This window comes from Pseudovirgaria hyperparasitica (assembly GCF_010093815.1).
Source record: "Pseudovirgaria hyperparasitica strain CBS 121739 unplaced genomic scaffold EJ05scaffold_3, whole genome shotgun sequence".
In the NCBI taxonomy this organism is placed as follows: domain Eukaryota; kingdom Fungi; phylum Ascomycota; class Dothideomycetes; order Acrospermales; family Acrospermaceae; genus Pseudovirgaria; species Pseudovirgaria hyperparasitica.
Window position 1 is genome coordinate 2054521 of NW_022985551.1, and position 16350 is coordinate 2070870.

At 50.6% G+C, this 16350-nt stretch overlaps 6 protein-coding genes across 6 annotated transcripts; 3 read left to right on the forward strand and 3 right to left on the reverse strand.

Moving 5' to 3' along the window:
* Positions 1 to 353: 353 nt before the first annotated feature.
* Positions 354 to 2771, forward strand: EJ05DRAFT_263117 (uncharacterized protein). Its single transcript, XM_033740279.1, has 5 exons — positions 354 to 653; positions 708 to 857; positions 914 to 1249; positions 1297 to 2370; positions 2428 to 2771. The coding sequence occupies exons 1-5, from the start codon at positions 639 to 641 to the stop codon at positions 2446 to 2448; spliced, it is 1596 nt and encodes a 531-aa protein (XP_033603837.1). The 5' UTR covers positions 354 to 638; the 3' UTR covers positions 2449 to 2771.
* Positions 2772 to 3005: 234 nt separating this feature from the next.
* EJ05DRAFT_497937 (uncharacterized protein) lies at positions 3006 to 3241 on the reverse strand (the record flags this gene model as incomplete). The annotated part of the gene is made up of 2 exons (XM_033746613.1): positions 3006 to 3059; positions 3128 to 3241. 2 exons carry the CDS (start codon positions 3239 to 3241, stop codon positions 3006 to 3008), a joined length of 168 nt encoding a protein of 55 aa, XP_033603838.1.
* A 737-nt stretch (positions 3242 to 3978) lies between these two features.
* Positions 3979 to 4377, reverse strand: EJ05DRAFT_497938 (uncharacterized protein; the record flags this gene model as incomplete). Its single annotated transcript, XM_033746614.1, has 4 exons — positions 3979 to 4045; positions 4094 to 4180; positions 4231 to 4289; positions 4342 to 4377. The coding sequence occupies 4 exons, from the start codon at positions 4375 to 4377 to the stop codon at positions 3979 to 3981; spliced, it is 249 nt and encodes an 82-aa protein (XP_033603839.1).
* A 287-nt stretch (positions 4378 to 4664) lies between these two features.
* Positions 4665 to 7780, forward strand: EJ05DRAFT_497939 (WD40 repeat-like protein; the record flags this gene model as incomplete). The annotated part of the gene is made up of 3 exons (XM_033746615.1): positions 4665 to 5203; positions 5248 to 6017; positions 6069 to 7780. The coding sequence occupies 3 exons, from the start codon at positions 4665 to 4667 to the stop codon at positions 7778 to 7780; spliced, it is 3021 nt and encodes a 1006-aa protein (XP_033603840.1).
* Positions 7781 to 9002: 1222 nt separating this feature from the next.
* EJ05DRAFT_473894 (glucosamine-6-phosphate isomerase) lies at positions 9003 to 10697 on the reverse strand. Its single transcript, XM_033743490.1, has 4 exons — positions 10581 to 10697; positions 10437 to 10498; positions 10232 to 10380; positions 9003 to 10180 (listed from the first exon to the last, which is right to left on the reverse strand). Coding segments are annotated over exons 1-4 (1095 nt in total). The 5' UTR covers positions 10583 to 10697; the 3' UTR covers positions 9003 to 9298.
* Positions 10698 to 12054: 1357 nt separating this feature from the next.
* On the forward strand, positions 12055 to 14104 carry EJ05DRAFT_263085 (MFS general substrate transporter). Its single transcript, XM_033740278.1, has 2 exons — positions 12055 to 13535; positions 13594 to 14104. Exons 1-2 carry the CDS (start codon positions 12298 to 12300, stop codon positions 13892 to 13894), a joined length of 1539 nt encoding a protein of 512 aa, XP_033603842.1. The 5' UTR covers positions 12055 to 12297; the 3' UTR covers positions 13895 to 14104.
* The last annotated feature ends 2246 nt before the right edge of the window (positions 14105 to 16350 follow it).

Here is a 16350-nt window from a genome sequence, read left to right on the forward strand (position 1 = left end):
CGTAACGATTCTTCTGCCATTATACGCACGAGCTTGGCTAATCATTACATGGAGACATAACGCCGCATGAGTTACAGACCCAGCAGCTGCGCTGTTGTCTTTCCTTTGATTACGTTGCACTTCACAAAGCTTCTCCTGTTATCCTCCATTTACTCCTGCTGATCCGCCTGCTGAGCGTGCGCGCGATCAATTTGCACGCCAATTCTACTGTCCTTAACGTCCCAACTGTAACCCAATTCTTATGTTATTGTACAATTTTTGGATTCCCGTTCATATATTACAGAAAGGATCTAGAGAGCGCCGCATCGCAACAAGAGCAGGGAATACAGCCGTGCCCCGCAGACACTAAGAAAGCCCAGGCGGCTAGGGAGGGACTTCTTAGCAAATCACCACGAATCACGCTCAGCCGAGCACGCATCAATCTTCGCCTTTACAGCGTCAATTCCAGACCGCGAACGTGGTAGCGCTGGGATATATTCGTCCGCGCATCCAGCCTCCCAGTGCTCGGGAATCGGCTTCTCGTGCGGATCTGGGGCATACTTGCGTCGACTTGCGACAGCGACACACAACGTCCTTGTATATACCTACTTCTAGCATCTACAGAGGCGCTCGAGCGGGAACACTGCACGCTTATTACCATGTCCCTTAAACAAGTGGGTCGATTGCAATCGTGTGCGAGCACTGAGCTCGCGCTGACCTATATCTAGGAAATCGAGACATGGGTAGCTGCTCTCGGGCATTATGACAATAACGAGTTCGACGAATCCCTCAAGTCTTTCGACAGCATTGCAGATACCTCCAAGATTCTCTTCAACTGCGGTGTAATACATGCAACGCTCGGTGAGCATGAGAAAGCGGTAAGCATTACTATGGATGAAGGGTGCAGTGTGAAGAAGTTCTAACTATGGATTAGGTCGATTGTTACCAGCGCGCCGTCCGGCTGGATCAGTATCTGGCTGTTGCATACTTCCAGCAGGGAGTTTCGAACTTCTTGATGGGCGACTTCGAGGAGGCGCTGGCGAACTTTAATGACACTCTTCTCTATCTTCGGGGAAACAACAACATCGACTACGAACAGTTGGGCCTAAAATTCAAGTTATATTCGTGTGAGGTTTTGTTTAATCGCGGCCTGTGCTACATATATCTGCAACAGAAAGACGCGGGTATGCAGGATCTGTCTTTCGCTGCAAAGGAGAAGGTCGTACCAGATCACGACGTGATTGACGAGGCGATCAGAGAAGAAGCTGAGGTTCGTTAACCCTTCGGGTAATCTGCCTGGTGATCTGACAGACATAGGGTTACACAGTGTTCTCCATACCAGTTGGTATTGTATACCGCCCTAACCAGGCGAAAGTCAAGAATCTAAAGACCAAGGACTATCTGGGCAAAGCACGTCTAGTTGCCGCGTCTGACCGCGCAAATGCATTCACGGGCTTCGCTGGAACGGAAATGAAGAGAATACAAGAAGGTCTAGTGGCCTCTGCGAAAGACGATCGACCAGAAGATAAGCTTTCCTTCGCTGCAACCAACCTTGTCAAGCCGGGGCTGGCATCACGAAGTCGGCAACAATCAGAACCTCCGATCTCTCGAAATATGTTCCCACCTACACCTCCCCCAGAGACTGAAACTCGCCCTGTCGAAAAGTACGCTACTGGCCAAATGACACGGGCACAGTCAGTCCGTGGAGGTGGACCGAAGCCTCAACCGCTAGAACTTGGACGTGCTGCCTTCGAACTAAAGCCCACGCGAACAGGAACTCAAAGATCGGCGTCGGAACGCCCTCGCACCGATAGGGACAGGGCAATGTCAAGGGAACGCGAACGCGAACGGGGGTCATCAAGGTCACGAGACGAACGGGCAGATCGTTCAGATCGTTCACGACGGTATCAGTCCGACGAAGACTCTCTCGAGGAGGACGTGTATGATATGTACCAACCTCGTCGGTCCAACCAATCCACTTACTCGAGAAATTCAAAGTCAAGACGACCTATGTATATTGAGGAAGAGGATGAAGACGATCTCGACGACGACATAGACGGAGCACAATTCGAGATGGTTTCCCGGCAAAAGTCCAGACGTGAAGCTCCTACTCGCTCGGGGACCACCAGGAGAGGAGGGACTGATGTCTCGAAAATCCGAGTGAAAGTTCACGCTGAAGATACCCGCTATGTTTTGATAGACCCCAATCCCGCCTTCGCCGTTTTTGCAGATCAGATCAGAACGAAATTCGGCATCCGTAAGAACTTCAAGATCAAGATCAAGGACGAAGATGATATGATCACTATGGCTGATCAAGACGATTTGGACATGGCTACTATGACCGCACTTGCATCTGCAAAACGTGAGAAGGCTGACATGGCAAAGATGGAGGTGAGTGTTCATGCCTAATTACATACCGCTCTGACCCAATGCTAATTAACAAATCAGGTGTGGATTCAAGAAGTTTGATCTAGGCAGCGGTTCTGGTTATACCCCGACTTATGGCGTCGATGAATCTCCTTCGTGGTTACTCTGAGCGAGCATACTCACGAAGAAATGGCGTTTATTTACAGGCATAGTCTTTGATCTAATATTATATCATATAGGTTTGCCGAGGGTCATCGGCTGCGTAGATATTGTACTGCTTAGCGGTCTTGCTATTTACAGAGCTGAGTTGAATAGCCTAGTATTGAACACTTCTACGTTCGACTGTGACTGTCAAAGCGCGGCTTATTCCAGACCTCATTCTGATTTCCTTCTCTCAGTGGCCAAACGTCAATGTGGAAGTCGCGTTTTGTCAAAGCAGTGCACGTGTGGACGGAGCAACGTATCCGTAGAACCGTCTTGTAGCATGTGTATTGATTGATCAATTCCCAGACGCCGAAAAGTGATGGCTTGTTTTACAGAGACCCGGCACAGGTCATGTCTCCTCCATAATATTACAATAGGGAATGCGCATCCCAAGAGTGCGCATCGCACCCTTCAAGTTCCTATGCATCGTTCTTTCCTAGCAGATTTGTTTTCGTTTACGCAGGGATCAGTATCTCGCTCCAACTACTGTGTAAAAAAGCAACGCCGGCCTGCTAGCAGGTTAGCATAAGATACATGCATCAAAATGCCAGAAGAGCTGAGCTCGGACGATACTTACAGCGAAAAGTCCAACGGCCGTGACGATGGAGCGGTTGTCAGGAGATGTGATTGCTTGGTATGTGCTAGAGGCATATCCTGGAGCTGGACGGGCTACGTTGCGCTTGGGGGCCATCGTGGAATCGGGTTTTCAGCGGTGAATGATTTGAAGATGTTCAGGTTGGTTGATGTAAATTGTGTATTCAGGTTGAAGTGTAGACTGGTAGAAGTTTGACATGCTACTGACTGGAGCTCTAGTTTGCGGCACAACTTCGGGTCCTTTTCGATCGCAAAAGACCAGCTTAGGATGATATATAATTGGTGTCACTTTTTGGGCTCCTTATTTCTCATTCTGTCAAGACCGCGACGCTATAAGATGTCAATAGATCTGAGGGAGTCTTCGGCTCGGTATATCTGTCCACGTTATAGATATCTTAGGAGGAAGTGAAGGGCTCCTAGGGGCCAATGGTTCAATATCTGAATAGCAGGTCTATGTAGTAGACAGGTCTCTGTTCGTGTCGCCCAGCAAGTTGTACGGTTGGTTGTCATACGATTGCTACGATATTTATGATTTCGCCAGCTCTGAGGCTTCGTACTAGCCGTCGAACAGAACCCTCTCGTGAGCAAAGGTCATCAACTTGAGATTCTTTAGCACCAGATAGATATGGATATTCCTATGGACATGGGAAGTTTTCCATATGGACCATATAGTCCTTAACCGTTTCATAATATTCCACCTTTTGACCACGATACCACCCATGCGCCATGCACAGTACCTTGCGGGTGCTCTTTACGTGTGACCCAAAACTCCAAGCGCCTCCAAATGTTATACTTCTAACTTTAAAGCAGTATTCAGAAATACTTGTTTCACTATCATTGGCCTTGAGCTCGTTTGCTTGCTTCTTGTCGTCGCGGGTTAAAGGTATCCGCGGGATTGTATCTGATATCCATGAGTCTTTTGCTTCTAAGTCAAGGGAGAAGAGTATACTTGAGGAGCTTTTCAATGAGATCAACATGGGTCATGACCATGCGCCTGCAACAATACCGGTTCAGACCAAGCTGATCCATGGCATCTCTGCAAGCTTATGAGCTTTGTCTTATGAGTTTCTGAGCATATAGCCTTACCCATCAGGACTTCCATCATCTAGTAGTGCGAGGTAACGGTCCCAGAGGTCAGCAATGACCTTACACATTCGTTAGAATCGCAATCATTTCAGTGCTTATATCGAATTGTACCTTTCCACAAGAGAAGCACCTGATCGGAATAATCATGTTGAGATGGGCTTCGGCGAAAATCGTAATCAAATATCCCAGGATATCGCACAGAGAGGAGAATCGTACAGTGTGGCAGACGATAGTGGCAGACTTTACTGCGAGTCGCAAATGATTAGCAAGTATTAATTAGTAGTCGGCGCGTTGAAGTTCGAACAGCTAGCCGCTAGCGTCGAAAACGCTCGGTCCTCCAACCATAAAAAATATAGACGCTTAGGTAAAAAGCGTTCAAGATTCACGCGAGCTCTTCAACTTACCACGTTGATGTCTCAGTCAGACTAAGAACGATGTCCACGGACCCGAAGACAGATACCAAGAAGAGGAAGCGCCCAGTGCAAGACAACATGAATAAAGATTCCCCAAGACAAACGAAGAAGTCCAAGAAAGCTCTCGCAAATGGAACATGGGCGGGTAAAGCCTCTACACCTAAGCAAGACGGTACCCATTTGAAGGCGGAAGTGGCAACACCTGTTTTAAATGGGCAGGTGAATGTAGGAGGAAACCCTCAGAAGATTGCGAAGAAGCACAAGACACCTGGGCCGAATGGGGTAACAGAAACGAAGGCTGAAGAACCCGACTATTATAACACGCGCGATAATTCAATACAAGATCCATGGATTGACACAGACGATGTTTCGAAAAGAGCTTTACAGATGAAGACAACACAGCGAAGAGCGAGTGGCCAATGGGCTTCTGGGGAAAATGTTGTCGCACGAACAGACACTTTGCAAAGCCAGACAATTGCTCCAAGAGAAAGCTGGAAACTGTCCAAATCAATAGGAGGACGATTCCTTGACCGTCCTCCAATATTCTCAGCTGATGAAAAGTTGGTGGACCGCTCCAAGATTCTTACTATACTAATAAGCTCAGGTATTTGATTCTAGCGAACGCGCGCGAGGTTCATGTCTACGAGACTTCAACTTCACTCCTTACAAGGAGAATCCAAGTCTCCGGTACAAAATCGATTTCTTCATTGGTGCTATCACAGCTGAATCCAGAGAACCTATACGTCGCCACGCTTGCAGGCCATATATCTCTATGGCATTGGCCGTCCGGCACCATTGTTCAAGAAATACACCGCGAGTACTCCATCATAAATCTCTCGATATCCAGCGGTAATGCTTCCGGTGGCGAGACTATATACACTGTTGAAGATCCAAAACAGGCAAAGTCTGACTACGAAATCTCTGCTCACAGGTTAAGCGACCGTAACGATGTCTCATCTACTATGGTACGGACAACGCCAAAAGTACCTAACATGGTCAAAGCACTTTCAGGCGGTAATGTTCTTTTCGTAAGCTTTGGAAATGTGTTTAGTGTGGGAGAAATAGAGAAAGGAACTTCTAAAGGCGTTCCATCAACGTACACGTGGAGGGAAATAGAGACACCCTCGAACATAACATGCTTTGACGTTTTTGCCAGCTCGTTGAGCTCATTAGACCAAGGAAGTTCAAACATGGCGCAATCCCAGGCGCAGATTGATGTAGCCTTTGGTCTTGAGGATGGAAGAATCTTCGTACATGAGGACTTACCGTCAAAGTTAGCTGCTTTCGATACTCACAGGAACAAGAATCGAGTGGAGCCTCGTATTCTTCATTGGCACAGAAGAGCCGTCGGTTCCTTAACTTGGTCTGCAGACGGTAAGTATCATGTTGTCAGTGGCAAAAGTATTATGCTCATTTCTTTGATAGGTCTGTACCTTATCTCCGGAGGTCAAGAAACAGTTCTTTGTCTTTGGAACGTTGACAATGCGAAAAGGAGCGAGCTACCGCATCTCGTCGCGCCTATACAGCAGATTGTTATCTCCCCTAGAAGTTCTAGCTACGCCATCTCCCTAGGAGACAATTCGGTCATTGTGCTCTCGACTGCTGACCTAAAGGCGACCACAAACATCGCCGGTCTTCAGGCCCAGTTTGCCCGGTCAGACGCACGATCGGGCGGCAAGCCATTCCTACTCGATCCAAGTAAGCCCAATCAAGCGCTATTTGCTGTTCCTGCTTCAATGAACACATCATCGTGTCCATATATCCAGAGATTCGACATATCAACAGGCCGCCATATCATGAGGCAAGCTGTCGCCCGGAGTAATGCAACGTCATCAATGGACACACCAGGTGCAAAGCTTGTGGAGGAACCCAATGTGACCCTAATGCAACTCAGCTGTGATGGCATGTTCATGGCGACTCTGGAAGAGTGGGCGCCTCCAGTGGACGACTTGAAGCACGTAGTGAATGGCACAACCAAGAATGAGGAGAGAGATGCTCGCAGAGAGATTCACCTCAAGTTCTGGAGAGTAGACGAGTCAAGCGGCTCTTGGAGGCTCATCACGAGAATCGAAGCGCCGCATATTCTCGAAGACGGGTATACATCCGGGGAAGTGTTTGCTATGGTTTCAAATCCCCAAGAAGTCGGCTTTGCTACGCTTGGAGAAGACGGGAATGTCAAGATCTGGACACCGAAAAGGAAGAACCAGGATGGTAGTCTGGTACGCAGCGCTTCGGGTGAGGCTGTATTTTGGTCCTCAAGATATTCAGTCGCGCTGGAACGGAATGTTCATCAGCTTGAAGATTACGCGAAAGCTGGTCGTGAAGCCAGCAATGCATCCCTAGCATATTCATCAGATGGTTCACTCCTTGCTGCGACCTTGGACGTACCTAACGGACCCTGCAACGGCCTTGTTCACATGATCAGCGCTGAGACAGGCAGAAATACGACGTCTCTCCCGGGTTTATATGCACAAGATCTGATATCTATCGGCATACTTCAGCGCTACTTGGTTGTCCTGTCCGAGTCGCTCACTGTTTGGGATATGGTGAATGATGAGCTTGTATTCTCTCGTGGTCAAGACATAAACCTGAAGAAACACTTTGCCACGAATCCTATCGATATGACGTTCGCAGTATCATACTCAGGCGTTGACTGGGATTTAGGAAGGGATATCAGCAGAGTTTCGATATTCGCGGTCAACAATTGCGAGCCACTCGACTCGGTGGAGGTTCCCAACATGCCCATCTCCTTACAGGCTACGCCTGGATCCAACGGTTATGCTCTGCTGGACCACAAGGCTGAGATACGCATTATCAGCGCCGCATCTGCCACAAGCATAACGGTTTATGACGAGCTGGCAGCGATGCCTGAGGCGGGAAGTGGAGAGGTCGATGCTGCAGAGATTGAAGACGAAGAGGACGAAGAGATGGTGGAGGAAGACGAACTTGAAAATGCGGGGGATAATGATCTAGATGAGCTGGAGGATGAGGAGAATGACAAGCCGATAGTTCGCCAGCAGCAGTTGGCAGACATTTTTGACGTCGGCCCATCATACGCGCTTCCTCCGGTCAAAGATATGTTCAAGGCTATCACGAGTCTGTATGCTAGGAAGCCTACCGCGCAAGCTTTGTCGTAGGACGACGAAATCAGAAAAAAGAGCCTCGCGGGCAGTACAAAATCTATTCAGGAATATCTGACTCGCCACAGTCGCTGTTCTCGCCAGCCGGGCCAGTACTCATCTAAAGTCGCTCATAATATAATGCCAGCACGAACTGTCGTCATGTCCGCAACCCTACTCCGAGGACTGACTGGACTAGATTGTTCGACATGGTGCACGACCCAGTCGCACGCTTTCTAAAAATACACTGCACGCACTTTCCGTGCATCGGCGACCTTCTCTGACCATCAAGCACAGATTGATCGATACCGGCTTCGAGAGAAAAAGCTGGTGACCGAGGATCTTCGTTCAGGCCGGCCACGCCGCGGGCTGAGTCGAGCACGGATGTCCTTGGACACTGTGGAGAGCGACGATACTACAGAAATCAGCGATCCGGGAAACAAAATGCCTCACAGGGTGGTGGAACGCACTCAAGCTTTGTCTCCTAGTTGTCATCAACCTCCCTCTCGACTGAAGCGATTCGTACGAGGAGCATCTCATCAGGAGCGCCGGCTCGCTATCGTCGAAGTCAAAGTATTGCGTTGGAGACTGGGGCATGACAGGCGTTGCGTTCATCTTGAGCAGGTGTCTTTTTGGTATAGATATATATTTTATCGCAACGAGGCGTTATCGAAAAGGTGGCTGTTGTAGAGGTTGGTTTGGGCGCGAGGTATCTTATGTATCTTATCGATGCAATGTTCTCCAGCCCGTCGGTGCCTCCTATATATACACTCCCACCTTGACATTGTTCATGACATTGAGTGACTCAAGCCTTTGGTCGTATGCCGCATCCTGGACTGCTTTGCTTACTCTGTTCTCTCGGTCGGGCGCGTATGAAATCGACTGGGTACAAGCATTGGACGACCTCTGCCGAGCGCGTCTGGGGGCCCTGAGGGGAAGGGCGGGCGTTTAGAGGTCGCGGCCTTGGTCAAACGAGCACGCCTCACAACGTGACGTACGCAGTAGCGTCTCGAGATGCTATTGATCGATTCCACATTCTTGGATCAAGGGATATGTTTCGCTACGATGCGTGGAAAAAAGTCAACAGGTAGCCGCTGGGAGAGCGTTTGGGGTTGCTTGCTTGTCGGCCAATCAAGACCAACGAACGCGGGCGCTAACAGAAACCACTGAGGAAACAGGACAGGACAGAGCACAGGAAACGCAAATACGTACAGTACATGCAACAAGTATATTGAATGATACGTGATACATGCCAGCTGAGCCAAACTGGACGGGGTATCAACGATGGTGCTCACTTAATCTAAGCTAATATAACAGGAGGACCAGAGAGCTCTGCTCAAGTCTGTCCAAGCGAAAGCTTCATAGTATGTTATAAAAGGAAAAGTCCTTTTCTCACAACGAGTGCTGATCATATCTTTGTAGATGCCATAATCCTCCTCCCGAGGTCGCCCTTTGCGGACGTCTCTCTGCACAATTTTCGCCCAATCTTAGCCGTCATCACCACAAGTCCTACTCTCCTCCACGAGTCTATGCTTCTCAGCCCGCCAGAGGCGCAACCCGCGCACCCATCCGCTGAATCGGCAGTTCCTCCGGGATCGTTCTCTCCACTTCGGGCGCCTTCACCGGCAGTCGGCTCGCCATGTTATCCGGGACCAACTCCGGCGTGACCGGCCTCTTCGGCATGACCACCGGCGGCAACAAGAACGCATCAGCTTTAGCTCCAATACCACCAACAGGGCCACCTGCCGGACTCGTCTTCGGACTAGACAGCTCCTCGACAATAGCCGCACGCTTGACACCGGTACGCAGCTCGGAGCTAAGCCGCTGACCAAACCCGCACTCATTAGCCACCGCCTCAATGCTGCGGAAGTACTTGACCGTCTTGACCTGCAGCTCGAGCGTGGCGTCATCATCAACGACAATGAGCGGATGCGGATGCAGCTGCAGACAGGACAGCGTCCACATATGATTGACGCCGCCCTCGATGCAGCGCTGCAGCGCAGCCGCCTTGTGCGCGCCCGTAATCGCAATGACGACCTCGCGCGCCTCCAGCACGGTGCCGACGCCGACGGTCAGCGCCATGCGCGGCACCAGCGCCAGATCGTGGCCGAAGAAGCGGCTGTTGGCCAGGATGGTGTCGTAGGCGAGCGTCTTGACGCGGGTGCGCGAGGCGAGCGAGGAGCCCGGCTCGTTGAAGGCGATGTGGCCGTCCGGCCCGATGCCGCCGAGGAAGAGCTCGATGCCGCCGGCCAGCCGGATCTTTTCCTCGTAGGCGATGCATTCGGCTTCGAGGTCGGGGGCGTTGCCGTTGAGGATGTGGATGGAGGCTGGGGGGATGTCGACGTGCGAGAAGAAGTGCTTGTACATGAAGGAGTGGTAGGATTCTGGGTGGTCGCGCGGGATGCCGACGTATTCGTCCTGGGATGGTTAGGAAGCGGGGGAGGTTGATAGGGGAGGATACGGACGAACCATGTTGAAGGTGACTACATTGCGGAAGGAGATGTCGCCAGCCTTGTGCCGTGCGACGAGGCTCTTGTATATCAAGATCGGGCTGCTGCCGGTGGGTAGGCCGAGCACGAAGGGTTTCTGGGGTGTGGGCTCGAAAGTGAGGATACGCTCTGGGAGATGGTCAGTCTGGTGTACAGCCGTACGGATCTTTGAAGCGGACGCATACCGATGATGTAATCGGCAATATACTTCGCGACCGTTTCTGGTTCTTCGCGGATGATGAGCCTCCTAAGGCGAGCCGGCTGATTAGTCCATGTCTCGGAATGGAAGAGGTAAACTATTGAATTGATAGGAAGTGGCTTATGCATACATTTTGGAATAGATTACGACAGATGCTGGAAGACTAGGTGTCGATTTGGCGAAGGTGGTGCGGAAACTCTGGTAGAACGATGCTCTCTGGCAGCCGTGGAATGGATTTATTATCTACATGGGAGGACTGGATCTGATGTCACAGTATCCAGGTCAGAGGCGAGCATACTGGACATGAGTTCACGTCCAGAACGTAAGGGAATGGTGGGTGGTGGCATCATGGTGTTGCGAGGCAAAGCACCACTGTACCATCAACAAGTCGTTCTGGGTACACTGAAGCTGGTTCTAGGGTAGGACAAGAGAGGTAAGGTTCAAGCTGGATGCCACTCCGTTCGAACTGTCAGCCTTGTCACTTAACAAGGGTATGAAATATCATGTTGCGGCACGGGTAGAGTCGGTAGATGGTGCATTGCATGGGTGGGTGATTGGGTGGTGAGGGCGACTACAGGAGAGAGTGGAAGTCATGGATGGAAGTGCAACGTGAAAAGATAGGCGGTGTCACAGCAGGAAGATGGAGAGGTGAAGGGAGGGTGTAGATAGATGGATAGATAGATCAAAGGGTTACATTTGCGATGATAGCTGGCAGCGTGATGGCGAAGGATGGTAAGGGGGTGAGGGTGGAGCGGGTGAGGCTTTAAGGTCGTTCAGTGTGGGGTTGTTTGTGGTGGTTGTGGTCCGCTGTGTGGTCGCTTTGTGGCGCTTTGTGGCAGCGGGTGGAGAGGGAAAGGCAGCCCGTTTTTGGGGGAGGAGGAGCCCACTGTCGGGGGAGGAGGAGCCCATTTTCGGGGGCAGCTGGCAGCCCGTAGCAGCCCGGAGCAGCCTATACTACCTTTTGTCTACTACCTACTACCTACCACCTATCCACTACCCATCATCCACACCCATTATGCCGCCTCTGGACTGCCGCTATCCCGCCCGTCGTCGCAGGGGTTTTGTTGGTTGCTGTTGTTAACAATCATCTTACTGGGCGGCCTTGATCACACTGATGCAGCTATTATCTATCTGATCGAGAAACCAATTACTGCAGGGTTGCAGCCGGGTTGCACTGGTGACTCCGGCTTCTGTACGCCACAACACCACCAAATAGTCACCGTCTGCGCTTTTGGACCCTTGGATCTCCCTCTGACCTGAGGTTTTGCCGTCTTCGGCTTTGGCGGCTTGTCAAAATCACTATTGTTACTATTGTTACTCTTGTCTTTTGCTTGAGAAGCGTGCACTAAGCAGTTGATCATAGCTTTGTCCAATCATTCCGACACTCCAATAAACTCCCTGCAACTCTAAAACTTAATAGCTATCTATCTGTGGATCATGTCGCGTGCCTCATTGGAACGTCTTTTCCGTATTCCCAGCTCTTACGGCTGAAAAAAGAGATACACCACATACTCACACGCGCCCCATTGCCGGCACTACTTATGCATCTCTGTACCCCATCTTCCTTCTACGCCGCTTCTCTCTCCTCTTCACTGCTTCTCCTCCTCCAAGGAGACCTTCAATCCAGTCTTCTTCTTCGGCCGACCCTTCACTAGCCTGTCGCCATCACCGGCGCGAACCTGGACCTTCATCTATCTCAGGTTTCAACTCCCCACTTTGCTAATCCTTCGCCTCCTCGAACATCTACAAGACTGCCCAGCCTTGCGCTCGTCTCTAGAGTCTTCTGAGAACCTCTCCTCTCTTATACAACTTCCTCCAACCCACCGCCTAATCCATCATATAACACCATGGCCGAGAAGACCGCCACTGGCGAGGTCTCGTCCCGCAACTCTCAAAGCCTCTCTGCTGAAGAGCAAGGTGCCGTGAACCGTCCGACAACATGGATGTACAAGAAAATCAGAATCGGTTCCTGGACCGCTCCCTACTACGCCTCGCCATCCGTCCAGCTTGTCATCGTATCCTTTGTCTGTTTCTTGTGCCCGGGCATGTTCAACGCCCTGAGTGGAATGGGTGGCGGTGGTCAAGTCGACCCTGACGCAGCCAACAAGGCCAATATCGCGCTGTATTCCACATTCGCTGGTGTCGGCTTCTTCGCCGGAACAATCACAAACACCGTTGGTATCAAGGCTGCTCTCGCGTTTGGCGGTCTTGGTTACAGCATCTATGTGGCGTCCTTCCTCTCCTTCAGCCATACTCAGAACTACGGCTTTTCCATCTTTGCTGGTGCTTTCCTCGGTGTCTGTGCTGGTCTGCTCTGGTGTGCGCAGGGTGCGATCATGATGTCCTACCCTGATGAGAAGAACAAGGGCAAATTCATCTCATGGTTCTGGATGATCTTCAACATGGGCGCTGTTATTGGCGGTCTGATTCCTCTCGGCCAGAACATCAACACGACGACCGCCAGCACCGTCACTGACGGCACCTACATTGGTTTCCTTGTCCTGACTTTGCTCGGCGCTGCGCTTGCCTTTACTCTCGTCAAGGCCAAGAATGTCATTCGCGATGATGGCTCCAAGGTTATTCTGATGAAGAGCCCCTCCTGGAAGACTGAACTCTTGGGCCTCTTCGAGACGTTCAAGACCGATCCGTACATTCTAGCGCTATTCCCCATGTTCTTCGCCTCCAACTGGTTCTACGCCTACCACTTCAACGACATTAACGGTGCCCGCTTCAACACCCGTACTCGTGCGCTGAACAGTGTTCTGTACTATCTCATGCAGATTGTCGGTTCGTACCTTTTCGGATATGCTCTCGATATCCAGCACTTCCGCCGTACCACTCGTGCCTGGGGAGGCTGGGTCGCTCTGATGGCCTGTACCTTTGCTATCTGGGGCGGTGGTCTCCCGTTCGCGCGAACCTATAACCGTGCTGATATTGCCGCTGCAATCAAAGCTCAGGACGAAGGCGTGGTCGTCCCACAGAGTGCACTGATCCTGGACTGGGAATCCAGCAACTACGGCGGTCCGCTTGTCCTGTACATGTTCTACGGATTCTACGACGCTGCATTCCAAACATATGCGTACTGGTGAGTAGTATCTTGGGGTTCTGGGCGTTTGAGACGAGTTACTGACAAGAGGACACAGGTTCATGGGCTCCCTGACCAACAACGGCCGCAAACTCGCCAACTTTGCCGGGTTCTACAAGGGCATCCAGTCTGCTGGCGGTGCGGTCATGTGGTCGCTGGACAACAACCACACGCCTTACATCAACATGTTTGCCTCCTGCTGGGCTCTCCTCGCCGGCTCCCTCCTCTGCGTCGCGCCGGTCCTGCACTTCAAGGTCAAGGACACCGTCTCCCTGGAGGAGGATCTCAAGTTCACCGACGAGTCCTTTGAGGACGTCGCGCCGACCTCGGCGATCAAGGCCGTCCAGGCCGAGAAGTAGGGGCGGCTGTCTTGGTTTCGGGGCGTTGTGAGAGTGAAAGCGATTTCTGCACTTTATATACACATCTATATGAGCACTTTGTACATGATTCTTTTCTGGCGCAATACCCTCCTCCTCTGGCCAATCAATGCTTAGAGTTTCGATCGCGGGCCAAGGAACAAGGGACAAGGGCAAGCAGCAGCGGTAGTAGTTTATGACGAGTGTCACGAGATTTCTGAATGAGAGTTATGGCTCTGGTTAAATAATGCACGAAGCTCTGATGTGTGAATCGTGTTGGTCTGCTTGGTGAAGGCATCACAGTGGAGTGCTATCCATGCCATGATGGTACATAATTTGTTACAAGGTAGGTACCTGATATACCGCACGCGCCAAGCTCATGGAGGTAATAATATCCATCTGCATCTAACAAGGACTAGTAATTAGCGCAACGGGCGTGACAGCCGGTTGGTCCCTCGTGGAACTGTGGCCATGAGTACCGTTTGTTGTTGTTGTTGTTGTGGTGGTGGTAGAAACAAAGGCGTGTGAGAAGTAGATGAACGATACGGGCTGCTAGGTGTGGGTGGGTGAGGTAGGTAGTAGGTAGGTAGCAATGCAGCTCTGTACATGAGGCCGCCCGGGAGTGATGGATTGTTACTGCAGTCTTGCACGAAACGAAATGAACTGAAACGAATCGGACGAAAGCGAGTCGAGAATGCCATCTGCGCGACATTATTCGTCGCGGCAGAAGGCCGAGAACGCGCGCATTCATCATTGTAGTACAGTACAGCATTGTGCGGATGGGAAGATGCGGACGATGGATAATGTATAGCTGCTGTCAGGATATAGAGCGGCTGGGGTAGATAGATCGATTTATGAGGTTCAAGGTTCAAGGTCAAGGTCAAGGCATGTAAATATCTCTCGTTCAGTATTAATTAGGTCTTGGAGGTCTTGTATTAGGATGATCAATCAATAGCATAATTAACATAACCTTACAGGTAAGCTCAAGCGGGCGTTCCTGACAAGAGGAAGCTTGGACCAGGCGTAGGGATGGGATCGGGATTCGATGGAGTAGTAGTGTAAGTGTTAAATGAAGTCCGCACCACAGCATCGTTGGTATGACATGGCATGGTTACACCGAGAATCGGAGAAGGCGAGAGAGGGAGCATTTGGCAGTTCACACACACATGTCATGTCTCGGAGATGTTGTTGTTGTCGTTGTTGTCCTTGTTGTTGTTGTTGTTGTTGTGCCTGGCTGCTTGCTGGCTGCGCTGAGGACGGACGAGACGACAGGAGACAGGTGTGATTAGACGCAGATGCATGGGACAGGCATGGAAGAGGCACAGGGTGTTGTAACTGCTTTTGTAAAGAGAGAGAGAGAGAGATGGATTATTGACTGCAGCTGGTGTATTATGAGTTGTGAGTGAGTGAGAGTAATTATGTTCCTGGAATGGTGGACGGGCGGGGATAAAGTGTGGCGCATGCATGTATATGCACGTGGGTAGCTGTTGCTTGTTACCGTTACTGTTAGTGCGATGTATGTTATGTAGTATGTAATTATGTATTACTGTTACTGTACGCGTGCTGTGTATAGGGAGGGACTGTCTCTCTATCTTTACAAGGACAGAACTAGTATCAACACAAAGAGTTGCGACCAGTATCAGACTAATCACTGTATCATGCATGGCATTGCAGAACTGTAGAGAACTGCTGCACGCACAATGGCTGCTGTTGTCGCTGTCGCTGTCGCTGTTCATTGTCGTTTGTGGCTGCAACGCCGCTAAAAGGAGGGCTTTGTAGTAGCATCACACCGTTACAATGGATCAATCACCCTCTGCATTCTTCTTCTCTCGCCATTCACACTTCACACTTCATCCCACTAATTCTCAACTATCCCCAATCTTTCCACGTCACACTCTTCTAATTAACCTTATTACTTTGCCTATCTCACTTCTTCCAACCCTTCCCCCTTAACCTCAATGTTACTTCTCCCCCGTTCCCCCCCCCTCCACCAAGCGAATCAGCGAATCAGCATGTAACCTCTACAGCCGGCCGCCTGTTTCGCTCTCGCACGCCTGTCCTATCTCCATGCGAGATGGAAACATTGATTGACAGTTGCTGATGATGATTGAGGGATCGGGACCAGAAGCAGGATCAGTCCTTGTTACTGTAATACTAGGAGGAGTTCATGCTAATAATGCTAATAATGCTACTACTCCTGTGATCCTGCTCGGCCCTTGCTTGCTGCTCCAACCGTCACATTCTTGCGACATTTTCCCCCGCCTGATGCAAAATTTCCTCCTCCTCTGTGCTCTCTTCTCTACTACTCATCTTTGCCCTGCGCCATTCCCACTTACTGCCGACGGATGGAACCTTGCTCTATTACCTATCAATTCACTAATTGCTATTACCTTTTGACTCTCTCCACTGCCTGCTGCTCCCTTTTCGTCGACTGACAATACCCATTTCGTCTCCAGTTG

What these genes read in the sequence shown, in the direction of transcription:
- EJ05DRAFT_473894 (XM_033743490.1), bottom strand. An exon ending in TATTGCCGATTACATCATCG is followed by an intron (nt 10,381 to 10,436) that starts GTATGCGTCCGC and finishes ACCATCTCCCAG; the next exon opens with AGCGTATCCTCACTTTCGAG. An exon ending in ATGTAGTCACCTTCAACATG is followed by an intron (nt 10,181 to 10,231) that starts GTTCGTCCGTAT and finishes TAACCATCCCAG; the next exon opens with GACGAATACGTCGGCATCCC.
- EJ05DRAFT_263085 (XM_033740278.1), top strand. Translation starts at nt 12,298, where the DNA reads ATGGCCGAGAAGACCGCCACTGGCGAGGTCTCGTCCCGCAACTCTCAA. An exon ending in TTCCAAACATATGCGTACTG is followed by an intron (nt 13,536 to 13,593) that starts GTGAGTAGTATC and finishes AAGAGGACACAG; the next exon opens with GTTCATGGGCTCCCTGACCA.
- EJ05DRAFT_263117 (XM_033740279.1), top strand. An exon ending in TCGGTGAGCATGAGAAAGCG is followed by an intron (nt 858 to 913) that starts GTAAGCATTACT and finishes ACTATGGATTAG; the next exon opens with GTCGATTGTTACCAGCGCGC. An exon ending in CTGACATGGCAAAGATGGAG is followed by an intron (nt 2,371 to 2,427) that starts GTGAGTGTTCAT and finishes TTAACAAATCAG; the next exon opens with GTGTGGATTCAAGAAGTTTG.